Source organism: Mastigoproctus giganteus, chromosome 12 (genome assembly GCF_048544385.1).
Source record: "Mastigoproctus giganteus isolate SK-2022 chromosome 12, ASM4854438v1, whole genome shotgun sequence".
NCBI classification, from domain to species: Eukaryota; Metazoa; Arthropoda; class Arachnida; order Uropygi; family Thelyphonidae; genus Mastigoproctus; species Mastigoproctus giganteus.
This window is the reverse complement of record NC_143586.1, coordinates 146,351,948-146,364,030: the sequence shown is the minus strand read 5'-3', so window position 1 is coordinate 146,364,030 and position 12,083 is coordinate 146,351,948. Positions and strand designations below refer to the sequence as shown.

The 12,083-nt window shown below is 39.2% G+C and overlaps 1 protein-coding gene across 1 annotated transcript in view; it reads left to right on the top strand.

Moving 5' to 3' along the window:
- The first annotated feature begins 883 nt into the window (after positions 1-883).
- Positions 884-12,083, top strand: part of LOC150077488 (ras-related and estrogen-regulated growth inhibitor-like) — a 152,521-nt gene continuing 141,321 nt past the window's right edge. The window contains exon 1 of the mRNA XM_090386688.1: positions 884-1,213. Coding sequence (XP_090242814.1) covers positions 1,108-1,213 — 106 coding nt within the window. The 5' untranslated portion in view covers positions 884-1,107. The remainder of the gene's footprint in view (positions 1,214-12,083) is intronic.

The following is a 12,083-nucleotide window of genomic DNA, read 5'->3' as shown; positions in this document are numbered from 1 at the left end:
AGGGATCAGAAGTCTCTAAATCCATCAATTTACCTATAGGCAACTGTTGATGGATGATGCTCTCCACAAACCGTACTCTAATTTGGAACTCTTCAAGTAATTCTTTGCACTAATAGGGTGATCCTCCAGGATTAATGCCACGATTTTTGCATCTCTCTCTCTCTCGTTACAGCAATTACTGGGCTTCCTGAGATTTCTTCATGTACTGAGATTCCTCCATATTTGAATTGTTTATACCAATGTGCAACAACGCTATCCTGGACAGTCTTCTCCAGCGACCACTTCTTCGTCGTCGATTATTTTGGTTGTTTTCCATTAAAAGAGGAACAGAATCACTGATCTATACTCCAATTTATCTACTGTGACGCTTCACTTCATTCAGAGCTGGAAGCTCCGAAAGGTGGAAAACATTTTTTTTCAGTCTAAAAAGTTAAATCTCCACACCAGCCAATTTCTTCCCATTAAACTGGTTGGTAAACAGCATTTCTTCTTTCAAATTCGTTAACTGGCAATGTCAAAAGATGCGGAAAATTAATTTCAATCAATCACCCCACGAGGGAATATCTCCTGCATTACTGAACTAATCAAAATCTGTGTTCCTCGTATGTATAAAGCATTCTTCGAATTCTTCTAAACTACTATTGTGTTGTTTTGTTTTTTTTATTTTAAGAAATGCTATCAAAATTACATTTTCCAGCGCAACGTCCAATAAAAACAACTGGAGAGATGGACAGAAAAGCGTATCGATTGAATGCTGCGGTAATGAGATGGCGCTTTCTCTGAGCTGCGCAGTAAATTCCAGAGAAACGCGTGCTGGAAATAGCGTTTACTAGAGAGTCGTCTGCTACTGTTGCTTTATAAAGCGGGAGAAGGGCCGGTGGAAGGCTGTTGCTCTGCTGACGCGTGTATACCGGTTTGTTTACGTTATGACACATCTTGGATATTTCATGTATGAAAATCTCTCGATTTTTTCTGTCTCGTAGCAGTAAAGCTTTGAATTGGGGCTAACAGAGCGAACTTTGGCCATCTTTAATTCTAAATCATAGAATGGACATTATTTCTTAAAGTTCATAGTTCCTACAACTGATCAGCAACCTTGGACTTGTGATGACTACGAAATCAAAAATTCCGTTTTTGAAACTTGGTGGCAACTCCAGGCAAAGGGATCCTTACAGTATTGTAGTTTTAGGAGCAGAAGACGTTGGTAAAACAGGTAGGATGAAATTACTTCCATTATGGAGCCGTACTGCAATATTTTGACATTTTAGGTATCGATAAATGTATGTTTATATTGTAGTCTTATATTTACGAGTATAATTAACTTTAAATATGAGATTTATAGGCTTGGTCGAGTTAAAGACCTCTTCATTTGAGTTTCTTTTACACCCATTATAATGGAAACTTTTTTTATCCGAAATTTTAAAACTTGTTATCGAGTCTGGGTATGCAAGACATGGTGGCCTAATTCTGTCAAAATATAAAATGGGAACAACCAAATGTTACCCAATACAGGAAGGAAAGTTCCATTTTCCGTCAACAGATCCGCTGGGATCTTCGCGTGCTGATATAGAATAGGGCCTCACTCGGAAGCGTAGCTGGGGCCCAGTGCTCATTCATCATGACCCAGACATCTCAGAAATATAAGAATGGAGGAATTTTGCAGCCAGTGTAGTTGGACGTGTTTTCTTGCTCTGGTTCTAATTAGTCCCACAGGTAATAAGTAGGGTGTCTGAGAAACTGTAAATATTTCGTGGTAAGACATTTAAATGTCTTTTTTTTCTTTTGCAAAGGCAGCGAAATTTCTTAATCATTTTAAACAATATGAATGAAGAGTTTTTTTTAAATTATTTTGATAAAATTAAAATATAAACAAGCATTAATGATTTTTCTTTATTCATACTTTATAAGAAAGTTGCCAAGAGAAGAAAGTTGTTAAACGGAAATCTTCTTGACTATGCCGATTACTAACAAAAAATGTGATTCCAATCCTTGAATTATTCGGTTATCAGTACAGTAGCTTTTTCTTGCTGTTCATCCATGGACCAGTGCTAATCAGTTGCTCATTATTTGTTAAAACCATTGAGATTATGTCAAACTGAAACTACTAAACTGTTATAGAAGGACCTTGGGGGATTGTGAACTGCTAAAACGAAAATTAGCGACATCAGAACTTTAAAGGACCCATTTTTCATTAAAATGGGTCCTTAAAAGTGTGAATTATCACAAATTATAATGAAAGAAACTGTCGATACTCTTGTTGCTCGGGATATCACATTCGTTTTTGGTCAACAAAATTGTTATCACTAAGTTTTTTTTTGTATTTAAATCTGTGTTGCATTTTCAGTGGATAAATATACAATAAACTAAGAGCGTTCACTCTTAAGGCTTTATAAAAACTATTCGGTTATGTGAAGAACTCCACGGAAGAATTGAAATGGTTTTCTTGGCGTATGTGTATAACTAATAAGTTATTAAGTACAGGGGCACTCCTCTGAAATAGTTTAATTAAACGTCGAGCCTACGTATTACACTATACGCTATTTTTTTTACAAATTAATGTACAAATGGTTTGTTTTAAATGACTAGATAGCGTGCAATAGACACGGGAGCAGGATCACTAACTGCTTCCCTTTCGTTGGTGTTCTTGAAAGCCATAACGATAGACGTATGTGTCCATTAGTTTCAGGCCTCTGTATACATTCTACTGGCAGAACGTATCGAGATCGATGGCCAGATTGTTAGTGAAATCTACTGTATTTCCTGGAAAATATGCGTCTCACGCCTTTGATGTTTTGATACAAAGGCTGAGCGGGAGCCTTGGGTCCACTTGACTTCTTTCAGTAATTCGGGGAGTTTTAATCAGGTCTGTGATATCAAGCGAGTCTGAGGCGTCCCGCGATTAGTCTGGCCACTGCAAGGTTAGCTGCCACAATCCGTTGTTTCCATGGAATGACTTATAGATTGATGTTGAGTTGGGTCCAAGAAATAGTGTGCTGGTTGCCAATACACCGGTTGTGCCATTTCAGGCGACATTATTCCAGGATGAGGAGGTTATTTAAATGTACTTGGGGGCACAGAACCAAATAGTTGCTGCATAGAGAGGTATTGGATTGAGACATCGGAAGACGTATTTCTTGACTAATTCAAGAATTGCGAATCCCCGTTAGTTCCTAGCTGAATAGGTCAATGAACTGTTTCTATGATAAACGTGATAGAGGTGTGTAAGGCTGTATTCCTTATATAGAAGGGAAAAAAAAAAAAAAAAAAAAAAAAAGTTTCAAAAGTGATATTTATATTTTTTTAAATTCCTAATGTTTTCAGTATTTTTACGTACCGGGCATGTTCAATTCTTTTATTATGGACTGACTGCAAATTTAGCGCCTGTTGGCAAACATTCATCGATCTCTTATTACACTGTACATGAAAGTCAATCTGTTAAAACGATTGAGAACACATTAAATATTCTAATTTCCGGTAATCATTTACCTGCGTTTGAAAGGGAAAGCGAACAAGCGCCATGACCTAGCCGGTTTTCACCGTGGAATGATAATAATGACCTTAATGCTGCAATAGGTAGCTATCATGTATAGCTATATCCAAAGCGAGACAGAACACTACTCTTGTAGGGATGATCATATATAACACAATACGTCTCTTGTGCCAATCCTATTCTATGCATTTGCGCCAGACATCATGGCCAGAAACTTGCGTATTTACATATCTCCTTAATCAGAAAATCAGTCGTCAAATGTCTCCGAAGTGGCATCGTTTCGGTATTGTGAATATTCCACGGTCGGTTTGCCACTGTTTTCGGGATGGAAACCTGCGTTTTCTGAAAGCGGGCATAACCCTCACCATATAAACGGTTCACCAACTGGAACAGTATTTGAATTTAGGACTTTTCTACACGCTGTGGAAGGACAAATTATTCTAATTGCTCTTAGCTCCGAAAGTATGAAATTCAAGTCAATAAATAACGTAGCACCATTCCAAATTTTGTGGTGCGGTAGACGGAGCTGAATATCTCCCAGCGCACTTCGTCACTGCAAAGAAGTCGAGACCTCTGTACCCAGAATTATTGATCTATGGTTCACAGTGCCGAAAGGCAAAGTACCTTTCCGCCATTTAAAATCAACAGATAAGACTCTTTGAATCACCTCACTCCATTCAATAGTATCTTTGAGAGAAGATATCGTCGTATTTTCTTTATTATGGTTTTTTTTTTTTATGGGGACTAAAATAAGAGTTGATCTTGGCCTCGAAGAATGAAGTCGATTTCTAAATTCTGTTCTTCACAACGGGAAGAGATTTTCAGCTGGACCCTAGGAAAGGATGCTGAATAAAACTGTTTCCTTCAAAGTGATAAATCGAAACGGCAGGACTTAGGATTTAGGCACTGTATGGAAGAAAGGCGAATCAATCGTATTTATACACAACTCGACAAAATTAATTGAACAAAAATGTTTTTTATGAATATTTTAATGTGAACAGTTCGCCGAAGGCGAATATTCGATATAATAGGCATTTTCTTCAAGAGGAGTGTTTCCATTTACAATGGGTTTCCTCAGCCTACAAGGTATTTCTTGTTAGGAATTTTTTTTCCGCCATAAAGTGCGGTTCAAGGTGTCTTGGTCGGTTAAGCCTCGGGCTGTCATGCAATCCCGTACTCCATCCATCCTCCTAGGTCTTCTTCTTGTCCTCCCAGGAGGTACCAATTCCAGGATAGCCTTTGGATATCTGTTTTCTTGCATCCGTTTTACATGTCCATACCATGTTAGACGATTTTCTTTGATGGTGTCAATAATAGTCGTTTTCACTTCCATTTTTAATCTTATGTCTTCATTCCGTTTTCTGTCTCTTCTAGAAGTTCTTGCTGAGCGTCTCCAAAAATCCATTTCTGTGGAAAGCAATTTGTTTTCCGCTCGCCTATTCAATGTCAAGGTTTCCGCTCCATACAATAGAAGACTTTGTACAATCGTTTGAAATATAAGTTTTTGTTTTATTTAGGATATTTTTGCTCCACAGAACAGAGTTTAACATGCCGATAGCCTTTCTGCCGTCTGTATCTGGTATGCAAATTCAGTGTCCAATAGAAGTCGATCTACCACCTCACAGAGCCGCAACGTTATGCAAATTATTCATACCATAAAAACACTAGTTGCGATCATATCATATCACTTTATTCCCGATTTTTGGCTTGCTCAGTGCCACATCTCCGTACTCAGGGTGTAAGTCATCGTCTTTTAGATGATTCTTTGAGATGGCGGGCCATTGAACGACTTAAAGCCGTGTAGTCGCAAGCGGAAGTGGCACGTTGGCTTTATATTATGCAGTGTTGTCTCGGCACTATGGAAAGCAGTTTCGCCATTAAAACTGGAAGGATCGCCTGAGGGCTACGTAAACCAGAAAAGACATGGAACCCTATGATGTGATGTCATCAATTCTCTTGAGGTTGCTGCGGCCAGAGGTGAAGACATTTCCAACCGGACTGTAATATGAAAGCTCAATTCAAGTGAATTCTACGCCAAGATGCCAATGATCTGCATCCCATCAACCTCAAGCCGCCACAGAGCTCGTTGTAACTGGTGCCATGACAAATGGGGTACAGTTCTGTTCTCTGATAAGCATGTTTTGGCCTACAAACAGATAATTTCACGTGGAGATAACGAGGAATGCGCTACCATCCCTACAACATCAGATAAAAGGACACTTATGGTCGAGGTTTTGTTCTCGTGTTGTGTGCCGGAATAATAATGACCAATGGCCGCATCCCTCTTAATGTTTTTGAGAGGGTACCGAGAAGAGACGCTCAAATCCCGTGTGTGAATTTTGGGGTGCGACTGGCCCACATTTCCTTTTCACGCACGAAAACATCACTACACAGAGCTCAAATGGTGGAGAAATATCTTGAAACTGAAGATATCCAAAGACTGCCATGGCCAGCACGATCACAGACTTAAATCCAATCGAGCATGTGTTGACAGCCCTTGGGCATCGAACTGCATGCCGACAACCAACTCCTCGGTCACTTGGTGAGCTGATTTCTCCGCTGTTGGAACAAAGGGATTTGTTGCCACAAAATCTTGCAGACCTCTTGCATCGAGCATGGTTCACGGCTGTCGGGCCTGTTTAGCCGTGAGAGGGGATCATACACCGTGTTGATGTCATGTGACCATATTTTCGAGCATCTTGTATCGATTTCTGTAATGGATACCTTTTTGGTCATTCTTATACAACTCCTATAAGTGTCCCTTATATCTGTCCGAAATTTTTCGCTATCTCCTCATTTCACCGTTATTCTATGGTACAGTACCATACCAAATTTTGCCCGGCGTTATTGCAAGTTGCGCGAGTTATACCACGTTTTCCATGTGTTCGTGGTATTTTGTTCAGCAGTGTACTTTTTCATTGAGCTCTTAAGAATCATAAAAGCTTACGAATGGCCTTTGTGAACCGTAGATAACAAAAGCAACAACAGAATTTGCTACAACGTCTAGATGAAATAACGTCTGCATTCTCCAATTTGCCCCAATTTAAATCTAGTGAATTAACAGAAAACATTAGAAAAACGTCTAACTACCTTAACAACTTATTCTCGCTAAAACTGTCTAATTCCTCCTTAAATGTATTCAAACTACCCACTTTCACAAAATCCGATAGTACTTCGTTCCAACAACCAATTGCGCCATATTTCTAAGGTAGTATATTCCAACTAACTGGCTGGAATATACTACCTTAGAAATATGTCCCCTTTTGTGCATTGTCTGAGAAATATTTAGAATACCACCATCATTAATTTTACTTAATCCACTTAACACTTAAATTAGCACTTCAATCAGCTCTCCTCGGAAATACCTAATTCCTAAACGCTTGGAAACTACAAGTCTTCTATGGTAGGAATACCCCGTTAAGTTCTTCGTTAAACTAGTTGATCCACATTTTTCTTAAAATGACACTTCCAGACCTGTATGCAGTACACAAGACATGACCTAAGCCTTGCCTTATACAATGGAATAATCATCCCTTTTTCTGTTGGACAGAGAACTTCAGTAGTTGAGACCCGCTCTCGACTGCTCAAGTTGTCTAATAAAAAAAGTGTCGAGACTTTAGGACCTCAAATTTTTTTACCCTTTTTCTCTGCTGACAAAGGAGTAGTGGCGGCATGTGATGCAAGAAAGCAAGTGTATGAGCTTATGCAGCATCAACCAAAGAAAGGAAAAAAAAAACACACCATTCCCTCCAAATGCCTGTCCAGTTCCTCATTAAATTTATTCAACGTATCAACTTCCACAACGGCAAATGGAAGTTTGTTCCAGCAATTAACCACTCGCTGGCTAAAGGCAAATTTCCGCACATCTATTCGACATCTGTCCTTTCTTAATTTGAATTTATGGCCCCTTAGGTTCGTAATCTGAACAAGTGGAAGGATCCCATCAGAATTCAGCGTGCTCAACCCATTCAAGGCCTTATACACCTCAATTAGATCACCGCGCAGGTGCCTAATCTCCAGTCACTGCAATTTGCAGTACTTAAGCCTCTCTTAGTAAGAGGATCCTTTTATTCCCCTCACCATTCTTGTTGCCCTTTTCTGTACACGTTCAAGCAAATCTACATCCTTCCTAAAACGCCGGCCTCCAGACCTGTACGCAGTACTGAAGGCGTGGCCTGACCAACCACCTCCTTTTCCCTGCTACCAAAATTCCTTATATCATTGACAAAACCCCATGACCTGCCCTGGCAGCCTGTCTGCATTGCTCAGAAAACTTCATATCTGCCTGCACAATTACTCCCAGGTCTTTTTCATTTTCTACCACCTTAAGTGTAGTACCACACATTTGGTACGTTTCTCTGGGGTTACTTCTACCCATATGCAGTACTTTGCATTTGTCAAGGTTAAACTTCAGTTACCATTACTTAGCCCATCTGCCCAAATTATCTAGATCCTGTTGCAGTAGCACACTGCCATTACTGTCATTAACAACCCTGCCAACTTTGTATCATCTGCAAACTTCGACATTAAGCCTGATATACCTTCGTCAATATCATTGATAAATATACAAAACAACAGTGGACCCAACACCGAACCCTGTGGAGTAAACAGGGTTCGGTGCTGGGTCTGTATATCATTGATAGAACCCCCATGAGCTGTATCGTAGAATTACTCCTAGGTCCCTTTCATTTTCTACTTTCCCGATTATGTTATCAGCTAATGGGTATGTTATTTCGTGATTACTGCTGCATTACCAAAGTTAAACTGCAATTCTCCCTTCTAAGCCCACCTGCCTATTATCTATGTCTTATTGCAGAAGTAAGCCTTGATTCCGTCATTAACTACCCTAACAACCCTTATCTACAAAATTAAACAATACGCTTGATATACCTCCCTCCATTAACATCCTTAATAAATACAGTAAACAATAAGGGAGCCTAGCGATGAACTTCCACGAACTGCACTAATAACATTAGTCCAAGCAGTGCAGTACCATTTATAATCACCCTCTGTTTTCTGCCACTCATCCATCCCTTGATCTACACAGTAACTTTTTCCTCATACCCTCATTGCTGAAGCGAAAGATTAAAGTCATGAAAACATGTAGCCTCCTTCCCGTGCTGTTTTGAATAAGCGTACACCTTTTCATAGTGAAATTTAATGACACGAAGTCTTTTTTCAATCAAGGGTATGGTTAGTCAATCTCTTTGATAACATAGAAACCGATGTCCAATGACCAAAATTCAGTAAGTTCTTTTTTCAGACATTACGATAAACAGTTCAAAGGATCTTCAAGGTAAGCAAGTCGTGTGCTAAGCTCTATCCTACCCCCTCCCAATCCTCATTCAAATTCAATGATTTAGTTTGAGGGTAACATCGTAAATACCCCCCCCCGCCAACATTTCGCGGCTTCATTTATCCTGCGTTCACTTCAACTATCTCTGAAGTCCCTCTATAATATTTGAATAATTTATATAAAATAGGCAGTTTCTTCGGTGCCTCAACATCTTTGGAATTACAAATGTACCACACTTGTAATTCCAAAGCGTGGTATCATAAATCTTGCAAAGATCTTCATTTGATCACTGCTGGAATCATCCAGCAGTGATAATTCCGTCACTGCCATAAATAACTCCAAAAGTATAACAGATACTATCCAAGCAGCAACGAAGTTGTTTTGGTATTATCCCAATGACAATGAATCCCATAATGGCACTTACCAACACAGTTTTTGTATTGCAAATCACATTAAAAAAACTAGGCAATTTTCCTGCCCGACGTATTTCTGGCGTCAGACAGGAATATTGAACGAAAACCTTTCAAGTGGGGGGTGTGGGGGGAGGGGTAGGATAACGAAAGTAGGTATGGATAATTATCAATTCTATTAACTATTGTAAATCAAATAACAAAGCCAAAAAAATTCTCTTAAAACTACACTACTCACCTGAAATTAATAAAAAGATCGCAGCCATTGAATCCATTATGCCAAAGTAGATTTGGTTTCAAAGCTGAACCCACAGGAATGACATTGTAAAGAGTTTTAAAAACACGCGAGACAAGTAGTTGAACAGCGACCCATCGAATAGGTGATAAGAAACAACATTGACGTAAAAACAAAATAATACAAAACAAAAAAACATAAAATTGCTGAAATAAAGCCATCTGTTTATGAATTTAAAAGCTAACAACAAACTCAGAAATATAAATAAAATGGCTTCAGAAGACATAACTTCTCCGAGATGGAAAACGCACTATTAAACCACCTTTCAAAATCCTGGCATGATAAAACAACTGAAACGTGGAACTTAAAAGCAGCTCGATTTGACGTTTGAAAATAAAGCAGCGACACCACCTGGCCTCAAATTTTAGAACTAACTTTTTTTAATGAAATAAATAATTATGAAAAGTATTAATCTTCTCGCCAATAACTGAGAATTTTGAATAAGGAATACTGCGTGTACCTCTGAGATCCTGTATGGAAGTGTATTTATACATTTGTAGTTTCTTATCAGTTCTATTTGAGATATTTCGTAGAAGCACAGGGCTTTCCTGTTCGATCATTTTTACAAATTCAGTCTCAGATAGGGTAGTAGTAGGGTTTTAGGAGCATCAGCAACTAAGGCCATATTGCTCCATCTATACTGGCTATAAATTATGTCTTCTGCGGTCGGTTTTCTCTTTAATGGATGAAAAACCGGTGTTTTTCATCTATTCGGGAGGAAAAACCATGCTACACTCGCCTGAGACGTCTAACTCAGCCACGTTGTGGAACCGGCCCATAATATTCCTCACGTCATCACCGGGATTTGAAATCAGATCTTTTCCACCCGATGTGGGGAGGATGGTGATCCTACCAACTGTGCGACCCAGGGGGGGGGGGGCCTCAGACACGGGTTTATGGTTTTAAAAACCTTCAAGACGTCAGTCACTGCTTTCTCTTCACGCATTTTTCGTTGACGGCATGTGGAGGAACAATCCGCCACGGCCTTTTTTTCCGACGGTACTGATGTTAACGTTCCAGGATCCGTTACTAATATTCTACCTTCGAAATCTATTTGATCACGTTAATGGCCCATTTTACCGTCAGCGATGTATGGTAAGAGATTTCTGGCAATGTTTATTGGTAGCCATTGCTAAGATATGGTGTTCTCAATAAGTTGTCCAATGAGGATATTTATGTGCTCACCACTGTGTGTGTGATTGAGGTCCACCTTTGTCCATAATTGCTCATTGTATCATCATCAATAAACTCTAAACCAAATTTGATAAGCGGAAGGCGCTGTTGTAATCCATTCCTCCTTCAGCACAACGGTCAATTCAGCTGCTGATTTTGGCATGTTTTTATTGTATGGTTTTCGGCCCATCAGCCACTTAGGCTATATTGCACATTGTCGAATTGGGCCAAAATTCCGTGTGTTCTGTTGTCGATTTGCTGTTTGCTGGACGAAAAACCCGAATTCGGGAGAAAAATCCATGATAACTTCTCCTGAGACTAACTCAGCCAAGTTGTGAAACAGGTCCATAAAAATTCTCTGCGTCCTTGATGGGATTCGAACTCAGGACTTTTCCACCAGGTGTGAGGAAGATGGCGATTCTATCAACTGTGCTACCTACGCGCGATGGCCAGCAGCACGTATGCCACTGATCTAGGGTGATAAATTTTTCTGCAATGGCAGAAACATCGATTACTAATACGGCATCCTGTTGTTATGAACTTCCTATTTGAAATTGCTAAGCGCAGCGCCTCAGCCTATTCTCTGTATTTCGTTAATCAATTTAATTCTACCGTGATAGAATTAAATTTCCCTTAATACTGCTGGCACGTAAATGGCGGCATGGTTTGTCTTTTCTAAATCCCAAGGGTATCCGCATTCTTTTGGAAATATATTGTACGTTCAGCGTGACTACTTGAGAGCATGTTATATAGTCTACGTTCCTGAAGCATGGTAAAATCCTTAACTCTATCTGTATGTATGTAATGTATGAGGCTTTGTGCCTTCGTTCATTTAATGAAACTTCGTGTGTTAACTGATCTCATATTGCTTATTTATCTTTACTCAACAGCGGTTTATCACCGGCTTGTCTCATAGTGTTCGAATTGTCTTGAAAACCTGGAAGAAGTGGAAGTGTAGGACAGTAGTTAAAAAAATGGTCTAATTTTATTTTGATAAAAAATGTCATCCGACCATTTTCAATTCTTCTGTCCCCTTTTCTTAGCGTTACAGAAACCTTTAACTAATTTATAATCAATTGGTTATTGGTGGAGCGTCATTATTGTAAGTGCAGCATGACACACGTATATCCCACTAAAATAATAGATTTATAACCATTTCTCTAAGAGCCACCAATGTCTCTGTTGCCATGACGACCCCGATGTTATGTTTTCTTAAGGCATTTTTTTTTTACGTCCTCATGAGATCTGCTCCTTAAGAGTTTATCAAAACTTAGGAACATTAGTTTCTGAAATATTTTTCAGACTTCTGCGGGTCACCTTGATCAGCAAGGCGAAATACTCCCAAGTAGGACCAGTTTTAAAAGACCAAACCCATCTGTGGATAGAAGAAACATCAAATGCATTCATATCATTAATTAA